The following is a 13,596-nucleotide window of genomic DNA, read 5'->3' on the forward strand; positions in this document are numbered from 1 at the left end:
TTAAAAACATATGCTGTCAGTACTAATTGATCATTTAAGATTTTACAGTGTAATGTGATCTGTTTAATCTACTTCATGTTCATATAAACAAAGAATAGAATAGTTTTAATATAATCAAATCTATATCATAAGCAAGTTACGTCAAAAGAAATCTAACAGCAAATAAAATGTAGTCCAATTAGTAGCTTAGATTAGAAAAAAAGCTGTCCATGCAATTTAGATTATGTTATTAACTACACTTTTTATGTAATATTTTGATGGCTGCATCAAATAATCAACAAATTGAAAAATCTCATTAACGTAGAGCAAATCATAAAAATACCATACGATTTAATGTTTCGAATAACTTTTATGTAAATGACAAAATTAGTAGAAAATCTAGCTTAGTACATTAGTTATCTAACTTAGTCTCACTGTAATCTTGGAATTAATCTAGATTAATCTACATTAAAATGGTTCATTTGAATTTTGCCGAAGGCATTCAGAATATGTGTGCTACCCAAATAATGACTAAAAGTAAGTCTTTGGGAATGAGTTTTTCAAGCCAGGTGGCGCATTAGACCAGGGGCTCATCTCCTGTTTCCAAAATGTGTCACAAACTGCTTGACTGCTCGAGAAACTGTTCTACTATGATAATTGGTGATGAAAATAAATTATGTTCAATAAGATGAACTTGTGTTTACTAGCTGTTTATTCAGTTAAACATGAAATTTGGACTGTAGGCCTACATAAGCCTGAAACAGACATTTTTGATTACCTTAATCCAACTAAAGTCATAACTGAACTAAACAGAAATGGAATTAAGACGTGGAGTATGCAAATATTAGTGGCATTATTGAAGTAAACACCGAAATCAAACTATTACCGTCATGTAGGACTTTTCGCCATATTTTCCGACAACATCCAGACATGCATCAGTAAAGGACTGCACACACACACACACACACACACTCACATGGCGAAATGCGGACGTGTCGTTCCATTTGGCGTGCGCTATTAAATTCCATAACACTCTCACCAGTCCTTACTCCTTATTTTTCAAGTTTGCCAAGGGGGCATGAATGAAATGTTCATGAGTGAAAGTGAATCTGCTGAACTGCAGTTAAAGTCACCCAAAATTACAGGAAACTCTTACATAAAGCACTTCACATAAACACCTTAATTATATTATTGTCTATTAAGGTAAATAACTAGATTACAGATTTCCATGTACACGTAGTCAGTATTGAAAGATCCAGAAGGGCATCCTGCTGATTTGATGCAGAAGGACACTTTTTTGTCAGACGGCTCACCGGTTTGACTTTCGTTCACTGTCATTCATTTTAAAAAGCACCCGGTCTATTTTATTTGTATATGTTTTACTCTAATGCATAAACTCTACATGTGCCTGATAGTTAGATGTGAAGCTAACATTAATCAGATTTACTCTAGTGAACTGCATCCATGTTAGCACGTCATGTTGATGTGGTAATTTCACAGGAATACACACAGGTTCGAAGACTCGTTCTCCCCTCCATCAGTGCAGTTCGGTCAGGTATACATATATCAAGGTGAAAGTCATCATAGCTTGCGTAGAATAGACCCAGCTTTCAACCCAACTTTGACAATAGTTTAACGGCGATATAATTTTTTTATCCCCCAATAAGAGCCTCACGTTAACGTGCTGCGTTAACGTGAGGCTCTTATTGGGGGATAAAAATAACGGCCAATAACGGCCCACCACTAGTAAAAATGTTCCATTATCATTCAGTGTACAGATACGTTTAAGTAAAAAATAATCATACCTGTGCTAGCTAAATCTAACCTGTTTGATATACCAGTGGTCACCATTTTCCCTACCTTAATGTTCATTGGTAAGTACTTAAACAACTTTAAAGGCCAGTATTTAGAATATGTAGTTGTGTCTCAGCCAAATATTGTCCAAGCTTGTAAATCTCAATACAAATAACACCTACAGGTTATTTTTGTTATAGGTTACAGGTTATAGATTACAGGATAGCAGCAAAGTATAAAAATGCAAAAATACTATTAATGAGCATTTTGGGGCTGCAATGTGATCCTTAAATAGTTTTTTAATATGACTTCCAATTATTCTTGTTCCAAATATACACATTATAAATAAAATAACCGCTACACTATCAATACTGATTCTCCTTTAACGCTGAACACTGAACATCTAGTGGGATAAATATTTTCTCCTTGAAATGACTCTCTGTCCAAAAGCCATATTTATCAAACCACAAGATTTACACAGGAGAGTTTCAGCAATGGTTCCTCTGTGATTGTTCTCAAATGAAGTGTTCAGTTCAGTGTGTGCAATTCTCAAGGCTGAACTCCTTCTCGTAAAGAGGAAAACGTCATCTTCAGCACTTCAGCAGGCTGTTAAAAAGCAGGTGTGAACCTCTCGGTATCCTGGAGACCACCATGACTTCAGCATATGCTTATTCCTTTAAAGCCAAACTTTCATAGCATGCTCTATGTAAAGTCTTTCATACATTACATTACAAATATGCGCTGGCTTGGGTTCATAGGCCCCTTTCAAAATTTCTCATGAATTTTAATAGCATTTCACATATATTTATTGGACCTATTTAACATTTGATTTCAATTTACCATGTTTGGTATTGCGTGGCATGGTGGCTCAGTGCTTAGCACTGTCGCCTCACTGCAAGAAGGTCGCAAGAAGAGTCCTGGCTGGGCCAGTTGCCATTTCTGTGGCAAGTTTGCATGTTCTCCCCATGTGAGCGTTGGTTTCCTATGGGCGCTCCGGTTTCCCCCGCAGTCCAAAGACATGCGGTATAGGTGAATTGGATGAACTAAATGGTTTCTTAGATCTGGGTTGTGACTGGAATGGCATCCACTGTGTAAAACATATGCTGAATTAGTTGGCAGTTCATTTCACTGTGGTGACCCCTGATAAATAAGGGACTAAGTCAAAGGAAAATGAATGAATGAATGTTTGGTATTCAAGTCGTACAGTCTAATCTGGCAAAGGATGTGTGCTTTTGTCCAGCTGTGATTGCTGTGCTTTCATCTATCTGTATTGCATATTAAAGAAATTCATTCCAACTCATAAATAATATGGATGTTTTTACAATCAGGCTTTCAAATAAGTTCCAACAATTAATTAAAATATCATCCAGGCCATGCTAAATGGCTAACATGGATTTTATAGAGAGAATAGCTGTGTTTATGTGCTTTATGAAGGCTGAAAAACAGTGTAGATCCGTTGGAGCCGTATCTGAGTCCACTAGATCCTTTCAGAGGTGCACCCAGCTCTGTGAGTTCATAAACTCCAACATAAACGTAACCTGGATGATGGAAGCTTTCAGGGGTGCTTCTGACTGAGCCGAGCCCAGTTTGATAAGCTGTTGTCGGTGTCGGCAGGAGGATTTTCCCCCGGGACACCAACAACAGGCGCTACATCATAATCATGCCCCCACAAAAGCAAGCTCCTGATTGGTTAACGCGGTGCGAATGTCAGCTGAAGTTCAGATTTTGAATACATACAGTAAATGCACAGAAGCCTTCAGAAAATTAATATTTTTTTGTAATCTAATTCTCAAATGATTAACAAAATTATATCCAATGCATTTCCCTCCCAATTTAATGACCTTATTAAAGAAACACTCATAAAGGCACATTTTACAACTCACCTTGAATTAAATAGTTGAGTTTCATTCATTGATTTTCATTTGGCTTATTCCCTTCATTCATCAGGGGTCGCCCCAGTGGAATGAACCGCCAACTTATTCAGCAAATGTTTTACTCAACGGATGCCCATCCAGCTTGTTACACCCATACATTTTCACATTCACACCATACACTTTGGCCAATTTAGTTTACTCAGTTCACCTATACTGCTTGTTTTTGCATAGCTCTAGGCACAGATGCTAGAGTCCATGATCTTTAGCCTCTTTGATAGAGCAACTGACTCCCATGAAGAAAGTTGCCGAATCAATCCCTGCTCAGAGTGGGTTGGGTGGTGTAGGACTGGCGGGGGTTACATTGGTGGGAGATTCAATGAGCTGTGAAGAGGGGGTGAGTGTAGCAGAAGCCAGCAAGTGGAGTTCTGTGCAGGTAAACCTCACTCCTCTGACCTCTAAAGGTGCTCTAGTGACTAACGCTAGAGGCTATGGTCTTGAGCCTCCTTGCTATAACAACCGACTCCCATGCGGAAAGTTGCCGGTTTGATCCCAGCTCGAAGTGGGTTGGATGGTGTAGGATTGGCTTGGTTACATTTGGACTGTGTGGGAATTTTATCGTCCTTACACTGGCTGCCTGTTAAGTTTTGTATTGAATTTAAAATATTGCTTCTTACCTACAAAGCTTTGAATAATCTAGCTCCTGTTTATCTAACCAATCTTCTGTCTCGCTACAATCCAACTCGGTCTTTAAGATCTCAAAACTAAGGGCTTCTGGTAGTACCCAGAATAGCTAAGTCGAGTAAAGGAGGTCGAGCCTTCTCATTTATAGCTCCTAAACTCTGGAATAGCCTTCCTGATAATGTCCAAGGCTCAGACACACTCTCCCAATTTAAAACTCGATTAAAGACCTATCTGTTTAGTAAAGCATACACTCAGTGCACCACTTAGCGGGCTTCCACACAGGTTCTGCAACTTGTTTATATACACTATGAACAGCAGCTACGCTAATTATTCTCTTTATTCTCCATTTACACCAGGGGATACTCTTCCCGAGGCCCTCAGACTATGCAGAGTCACAGATTCGATCCAAGACCAACGATGAGATGATCCCAAGGTTTCCATATCCTGGACCAGGCCGTATCCTGAGCAGCTACTGTGGTGGTCATGGAGGAGTGGAGAACATGAGACTGATTCCTGTGACGCTCCAGAGATAGACAAGTCTTCGCTGAGGCCAACTTCCAGCCTCCGTCGCTGAGACTGCAGCTCTGCACAAGACGTTTGGCCAGCGGAGAAATTAAAATGGTCGTGCCCAACTGAGTCTTTTTTCTCTCAAGGTTTTTTTTCTTCACTTTCGCCAATTAGTGAAGTTTTTTTCCCTCACCGCTGTCGCCACTGGCTTGCATGGTTCGGGATCTGTAGAGCTGCGCATCGTTGGATTTGCTTTTCAGTGTTTGGACTCTCAGTGGTAATTTTAAACCACACTGAACTGAGCTAAACTGAACTGAACTTAAACACTACAAACTGAACCACACTGTTCCAATTTACTATGACCTTTTATGTGAAGCTGCTTTGACACAATCTACATTGTATAAACGCTATACAAATAAAGGTGAATTGAATTGAATTGAATTGAAACCGGAGCACTCGAAACCCACACCACCACGGGGAGAACATGCAAACTCACACAGAAATGCCAACTGACACACAGTGCTAACCACTGAGCCACCGTGCTGCCCTAGTTGAGTTTTACCAGTATTTACTAATATAAAAATCCATTCATCTGATTTCCAGGCCTGACAAGAAAACTTTTGGCTTAGGTTAGCATAGCATAGGTCATTAAATTGTATTAGTACATTAGCATCTGGCTTCTGATTCTCCGGTAGTAACATAATGTACTAAGACTAATTGAGAATAAAAATTACTATTATCTAAGCTGATATGGAAAGGTATTCTTATTCCAGCATAACAATCAAGAAACTTTGCTGCTTCAGGAGTCACTGAATCTTCTGACACTGTTTACACAATGTATTATACAATGTACAATGTTTTTTGGTACAAAGCACTACAGACATCGTCCAACACTGAAGTCATTGTCAGGGCATTATTGTTGCTTCAACCACAGAAAATGAAAGTCTGTCTACGTTCTGTGATTTTAATAAGAGATAAGAATGTTTTTCAAAAACAAAGTACTGCAATTAATGTGAGCGTATCTCAACAGCAATAGTATTGTGTAAAGAATAATTTGTTTATAGTTCATACAAAGCTGAACCACTGAACATAAGTAGACTCAGGCTAGATTGCTAGTCATTTTGATTTATGGTTAAGATCCTGGCGTTTCCATAAAGATTCAATGTGAGAGCCAAAATCAAATAACAGAGCAAGATTTGTTTACATTAAAAACAGGAAATTCTTTCATGTTTTCATCTTTAATGTAGGGTCGATTGTACTTACAGAGTCTCGAGGCTATGCAGTCCCTCAAAGCAGTTCTGTCCAAGGGTCCGGATCATGTTGTTATGAAGATGCCTAAACATGAAAACATTCATTAGGATTATAGTAAACATCAAAACAAACCTCAGGAATGGCATCTGTTAGGTTGTGGATGTTGCTTCAAATAAACGCAAACCGGTGGGATGAGATCTCAAATAAATCCACACTATCATTTCACTGCTTTGTAATTGAAAAAAAAAAGTTTAAGATTCTTTTGGTGTCCTATCAAAACAAGGCATGTGTTCCAACTTATTTACTGGTTTCCTTTCCTGACACATGCACAATTGTGAGTGTGATTTACACAAATAGGACATGTTTTTGGAACAAGGGTTCAGATTAAGGGTTAAGTGAACATCCCTTCTGATTACAGACTTGTAGATGAGTGTATGAGTGAGCTACTATCTTTTTAATTCCAAAAGTCCTACTTGTTTATATGATGTGTGGAAGTAGATACGTACAGGACAACTAGATTTGAGAGGTTCCTGAAGGCATAGTCTGGGATATGGGTGATGCGGTTTAAGGCAAGGGTCATAGCTTGGAGTGAGGAGAGGTCATTGAGGGCGCTCACTGGGATCTCTGTCAGGGCATTATCATCAAGCCACAAGTGCCGCAGGGACCGCATACCCGAGAGGGTCCTTGCTGGCACCTCCATAATCAGGTTGGCATCCAGACGCCTGTTTTTATTTGAATGAAGAGAAACAGCTGTTAATTCCCGTACACAGTTTATGGGCAGTCTTTCATTTTTAAGAGTAACCATGTGGTAAAAATCTTCACCTGAAATATGACCATTTATTTACTGTCAAATCAGCAGAAGACTTTAGTGAAAATGAGCAATTACAAAGGGCAGGAATTAAGAATTAGGACTGATGCCCTTCCCACTAGATGAATCACTATAGGAAGCTTCTGAACATGTATCAGCAAGATGCTATACACTACTCACCCTCTATTAAATAGACTTAATGACCTCCACTAGTTTTTTTATTTTTTTAATTGAGGCCTGACCTGTCATGACTTCAGCCTCATTGTACTTGTGACCCAGTCGGCAGCAACACTCCTTGTCCATGCAGTGTCCTGTCACGAAATCTACCACTTTTATTTCATTCATCAAACTACCACACCTTATAGAAACAGATGAATAAAGGTGCCACCAATTGTGGTATAATAGAAAGTGCCGTGGTATATGCTCACAACATTTCTGCTTTGACGATGTCATAATTAAAGGGTGATTTTCTTGCCCTTTTGTGTCTATCTTTTGTTCTTCTGGTGTAAGGATTGGCACCACTAACTGAGTGCTTTAGTTTTCCCTCAAGTGATTTATATGCAAGTGTTTTATGAAGCTATCTTTAGTTGCTCCAGCAGGAACTTGTTTAATGAGAGTTTTGGCACAGTTGCACATCTGAACACTTGAGAAAGAAGCTTCTGGAGCCCACAGGTGGATTGCTCTGCTTTTCACTTATGGAGAAAGAAGGGGTGCTAAATAACAACAAGTGGGCTTTGAAGGATACAAAGAAAAGTTGTGCAATCACAAACCAGGCACATTGCTGAGGCAAATATTCCACTTTCGATCCAACCACATGAAGGCCTTTTGAAAATCGTTCATTCCTCTTTCATTTTGCTCACGCTCACATGGTGTAATAAAGTACCAATTGATAATTTCAAGCCTTTGTGGCATTGCGAGTTGTTTTGGTTAAAGCCACCACACAATTGTTCCTCCATGCTGACTGGAAGGCTTTATGATGCTATTGAACCAACAGTTGTTTTCTCTGATTCTTGGAAATTAAACAAAGAAACTGAGCTAAAGATAAAGTTGTGAAAAAAATCAAAGGTTGCTGGAAATAATTGAAAGTTCAGACGTTTGGATTTTTTCACAATTCGAAGAATTGAGTGAAGCCCCCCTCCAATTCTTTGCAAGGCTGTTGTTCACAGACCTTGACATCTCCACAACCAAGATGAACGTCCTCCCTATGTCAACAACTTAAGTCTTTCATCTAATGAATGTTGCCCTGTGGATTTTGTGAATGGGGGGGGGGGGGGTGCTGAACCTTAGCGATCAGCAAGTCATGATGTATGATAGCAGAAGAGCACGTGGAGTTAGCCGCAAGCACTTCCTCTGCATTTTTCCCCTATGACCCTTCACACACATTCATTTTGCACTGGCCTCTCCTCACCTCCCCTCTGGCCTTCTCAACCTTTAAGTCCTTCAGCTTAGTAATGCATGATGAGCATCAACAAAAGAGGAACTTGCACCCACAATGCAATGCCATTTGACTTGATGAATGCTGGCCATGCTGTGCATATATCAGGGACATAAAATAAACACCAATATCTCAATCATGTAAAGAGGCTCAACACAAACTTAAATGATCTGTTGTCTGCTCTGATTTTTGTGGTCTGTTTTGAACAGAATCTTATTAGTATATGATTTAAGAAAGGTGAGTATTGTTGCTAAGTAGATTTTTGACTAGATCTTTATCAGAACTTTCTTTCATAGAATAAATCCTGGAAGGATGAACTTTACATCAAAGGATGCTCTATACTGAGTGTAGCAAATATAGCCTACAGTCCTAAACTCTAGTAAAGAAAAAAAAGATGCGTTTCATCACCAATCGTCTGTCCTGCCCCAACTCATCTTCCCTCTGTCTACATTGGGCGCCAGTGGACTTCAAACCTTCAAGGCCCCCCAGTTGTTAACCGATCCTCGTCTTATCATTACCCTAAATTACATGTTTGTTGAGAACTAAATGCCTTTCTATTCTTGTGGGAACTTAGGCTAGAGCACCTTACTGATTCAAGGCATTTTCTTTGTCATGGGAGCTTGAAAGTGAGCATAAGTTGGCTGGATAAATGCCAAAGCTCTGCCTCACTACAGGGAGGGCCTGGACACAGTCTTTGCATGTCTGGAGCCTCTTCTGGAACCACACAGGTCTTCCATCCGAAAAAAAAAAAACTTTGTTGGTGGCAAAGGAATTAAATTTGTACGCCATGCCTCTAATGAAAACATTCTCGCAAAGGTACAAGGAAATGAGCACATGGATATTTACATGGAATTATTCATTTGGAAAATGTGGGTGTGTGGCTCCCCTCCAGGATGCTGACTGGCATCAGCAAACTGAAATAATTGAAAGGAGTCAATGGGTGGATGCAAGCGCAGCAGATGGACAAGGCCAGTCAAAATCCCAGACAATATTTAGATTCTGACCTTTTCATGGGGAACCAGTTAGGAAGGGGGCATGATTTCGATTAGGAGGGGAACTCTGGGCTTAAAGGAAGAAGGAAGATGGAAAATTGGGCTCTTCACAGCTCATTGAATCTCCCAGTGCTCGCTCAGGAGCCAGTGCACAGTGTCTGGCGGTTTCCTCATGGGTTCCAGATGCGGCAAAAGCACTGTAAAGGTTCAGCTTTTTCATCATTCTGATATTAAATGTGACATAGTCACATTTCCTCCGGAAGAAGATTGAACTTTGGAATATCATATTTGTCTCTGTTGAATGTTAGCATTAACTAATGGCAATTAAATTCCACTGAATTCATTTTCAAATTGAGCTCATTTTAAATATAAAATTATACAGACCACACAAGTACTAAAATTACTTGGTTACTCCATCTCTGTTTCTTATATGTTCTATCTCCTCTGCAAATATGGCATTGGATGCCTTGTGATTGAAATCAAATTTTAAAAAGATTCGCCTCACTCTTACATAACAAAAAAATCCCTGTTTTACTACTGCCACCACTGTGAGTCCTAAATTGCTAATTTAATTCCCCCTACTTTGGAGCTCTTTAATGAACAGTCTAATGGTCCAAATAGGTATACAGATAACTGAGCTTTCATTAAACAACTCTTCTCTATTAGAGAAAAAAGTCAAGAGTTACCTCTTTGCTAGATTGTAGACAAAATAATATTGCAGAAGACTTCACCCAATAGAAGGGGCCTAAATATGCTTATGCTTATGATGTAATATCTGACACATGATTTTTGGATCATTTAAATTACTTTTAGTTGAAGAGTTCCACTTTGTTTTATGATGGAGAGCATCTTTTAAACAAAACAACATCTCACATGAGACAAATCACTGAGTCAAGTGGATCTGCTTTATTCCAGCTGTTATGTTTGAAGCAATCGTCAAAACCAGGCGGTCTACACATGGCATGGAGACCAATTCAATGTTGCTTTAATATACAACATTGTTCCATGCAAACCTCTAACAGTTTGCTTTCGATCACTTTGAAGTATGTGATACTTACAGAGACAGCAAATTGGGTAATTCCCATGGGTCTTCACTGGGCAATCGCTCTAACTGGTTATTCTGCAACATCCTGCAAAGATAACATATAATATAATAATATAATATAATATAATATAATATAATATAATATAATATAATATAATATAATATAATATAATATAATACAATATAATATCTGCTGAACAATTATACTAACCCAAAATGTAATTATAACACGTGTAAAAACAAACAAAAAAAAAAAAAAACAGTAATATCCCAGTAGCAACTGGTGGCCTTTTTATTGTATTTAAAAAAAATCACCACTAGTCAGTTCCATATGTGTAATTTTCTGCGTGGTGAATTTGAAATGCAGAAAAAGAAGAGACAAAAAAAAACTTTTCAAATGGAGAATATTAATATGGCTACTTGGCATAAAACGTTGTTCAGTTTACTGATGTGAAGTTACCTGTCACTAACATCAATCAGTCAAGAGATATGATTTCAGGTACTGTGTGGTGCACATTCATGGACAAAACCAGAACAAGGGAGGGGCAGAGAGCCTGAACAAGACGAAACAAAATTAAGGGGGGAAACTGCCTGGGTGGGCCACTGAGGTCATACTCACAGGACTCGTCAAATAAAAGAACGAACGAAACAGGAAGTGGTTGAACAATGACACTGAACTCTTTGAACAAAGCAAATTATTCCAAAGTGAGAGCATGTGGCCACAGACGTTGAGCTTTAATTACAACGCAGACAGCTTTATCATGTCCAATCAAATGAAACTCCTGACATTTGACCACAGCACAGAATTGTCAGTGTTTGGAGGAATAAATACGTCTTTGTGGGCAGGATGCCCTTATCAAGGAAATCATGGTGCCACTATAGCCATTGTGAACCTAGACTTCAAATGTCCAGCAGTCTTGATATGGCATTGTAAACAAGACTCTATTATTTAGCCATTCAAATGTCAGAAAGCATGAGCTCATCCCCACTGTATTTCAGGTTTTGTGTGACACTGTTATATAAATTCATTAATAATTGATTTTGACATGATACATTCATCATGTTTTAACTTTTGGTTCATTTGTTTTGGTTATATATAGCAAGTTAAAAACAGCATTAGTTCAAACATCAGTAGGCCAGGTTCTCGTGCCTTAGACAAGTCTGGTTGTTGAATAGGATAGTACAAAAAGAGAACAGAAAGCAAACAAAATGATTGTTACTATTGTCATAACCAGCTCAATCCCTGTTTTGTCTACACTGACCACAGAAATAAGATATCTCACAGTGACAGACATTTTCTTACTTTCAAAACAAGAATGAAAGATATTACTATATTAAACTGAAACATGTAAATTGATGTTTTTAATAATCGGCTAAATGCAAATCTAGATATAATTTTCATACAGTTTTAATTATCATTTATTGCGACATTATGAGGACAGAAAGACGATTAAGCATGAATTTGCTTCATGAGGAGATAAAGAGATTTCACCAGCATGGACCACACCACACTTTGAGCTAGACTTTATTTTAGGGATGTATGGATAAAAGGGATGGTAAGGGAACAGTGGGATGAATGGGAAGGGAAGAGAATAAACAGTGAACAGGTAGGTCGGCTGATCAGGCATCCTACAATGATGCCCAGACACTAGCGGGGGTACCTTCTCTGTAACATTTTGGTAGAGTGATTGGACCCCTGATTTAACCTAAGGGGGAAGAGGGGGTTCTAAGGATTGTTAATGGGAATCCAGGAGTTAGAGGAAGGAAGGGTGGGTACAAGAGCACAAGAAGAACAGTGATAGAGGGCTGGTCTGCCTTAAATAAATTTTAGGGAGTAGGTGATCTGGGAGGCAAAGTGAGGCGTGGTCCCACGAAAAAACTTGTTAACAAAGGTTCCGAACCTTTGTTAACAAGTTAACTCCATTTAATGTAAAGTTGCAATTTTATTGGAGTGTGCAATGATAATAATAATAATAATAATAATATAAATAATAATAATAAATCAGGGACAGTGGATTGTTAAATGACATCACAAGGGTTTTTTTGACAGAATGGAAAGGTGCTTAATTTACTGTGTGGAAATGTTGAAACCTATGTTCCATGCCTGGCCATTGTCTGGCCTGTCTCACATCATTAACTGCATTTAAAAAAAAGTCAGTAAAACTGAAATCTGCCAATAAAAGCTTTAACAAACACAGGGCAAAACCTGAATTATCACCTATCATCAGTTTTGTTTCCAATTAAGCAGCGAATCAGTTTTTACAAATGCATTAGGTGAAACAAAAACACTCTTAATCTTTTGTTACTTACAGGACTTTGAGGTTGTAGAGTCCTTGGAGCATGGGGCCAGGGATGTGTCTCAGGTGGTTGCCCGAGAGTCTTCTGTGGATGGACAAAAGAAGTGCTTTGGTTCATCTGCAGTCCAACACACTGATGACTTTAACAGAGAGATGAGAATCTGGTGAATTCATAAAGTCGAGTATGTGCGTGTGCGTATGCATGTGGGTTCAATTGCTCACAATGAAAACAAAAGTGTAAGATCTCATTGGATGTAAGAACCACAAATGGGGTTCAGATCTCACTTGCCCCTGGCCTTTACCACTCACATACAGAAATCTGTCTTTTGCATGGTTTCAAAACATTTAGAAAGAAGAGCCAAGATATCAAAACACTCTGAGCTCTTTTTGCATATTGTGGCAACAAATATGTACAACTAAATTCATATACATGACAACAGATAAAATGGGTAAAAGTGCTATTGAAGTAAAAATGTACTCTATGGTATGTTCCCACACAGAAATCTGATATATGGCAATAAATATTAGGATGGATACATAATCTTACATTACTGTAATTCAGACAGCACCACTTTAGCAAGTTAGGATGCATTTATTGACATATTTATGTTTGGAGGAATGGTTCCTATTCAGCTAGCAATATTCATGTGGATCAAATCCGGCCCACACCAGACACATCTGGCCCACATACCTCATGGAATGATGGCACTTCGGCAGTCTGCTCCTGTTTGTCACATCTAGGCCACAATTAAGCTATAGCAATATCACATATCAGTTAGAATTCAACCAAATGAACCAGAACTGACCCTATTCTGGGCCACAGTTTGCTTTTGTTCTGGCCCAGATCCGGCCCACACCAGACACTTACACCTGGACCACATACTTAATAGAATGATGACTCTAGGGCGGTCTGCTCCTGTTTGTCAGATCTGG

The 13,596-nt window shown here is 38.8% G+C and overlaps 1 protein-coding gene across 1 annotated transcript in view; it reads right to left on the reverse strand.

Moving 5' to 3' along the window:
• LOC130217312 (leucine-rich repeat-containing G-protein coupled receptor 6) overlaps positions 1-13,596 on the reverse strand; it is a 188,075-nt gene that overhangs the window by 38,732 nt on the left and 135,747 nt on the right. Inside the window, exons 3-6 of the mRNA XM_056449400.1 lie at positions 12,677-12,748; positions 10,380-10,451; positions 6,593-6,808; positions 6,099-6,170 (exon numbers count right to left, since the gene is read on the reverse strand). Coding sequence (XP_056305375.1) covers positions 6,099-6,170; positions 6,593-6,808; positions 10,380-10,451; positions 12,677-12,748 — 432 coding nt within the window. The remainder of the gene's footprint in view (positions 1-6,098; positions 6,171-6,592; positions 6,809-10,379; positions 10,452-12,676; positions 12,749-13,596) is intronic.

The sequence above is a fragment of the Danio aesculapii genome, chromosome 23, assembly GCF_903798145.1.
Source record: "Danio aesculapii chromosome 23, fDanAes4.1, whole genome shotgun sequence".
Classification (NCBI taxonomy): domain Eukaryota; kingdom Metazoa; phylum Chordata; class Actinopteri; order Cypriniformes; family Danionidae; genus Danio; species Danio aesculapii.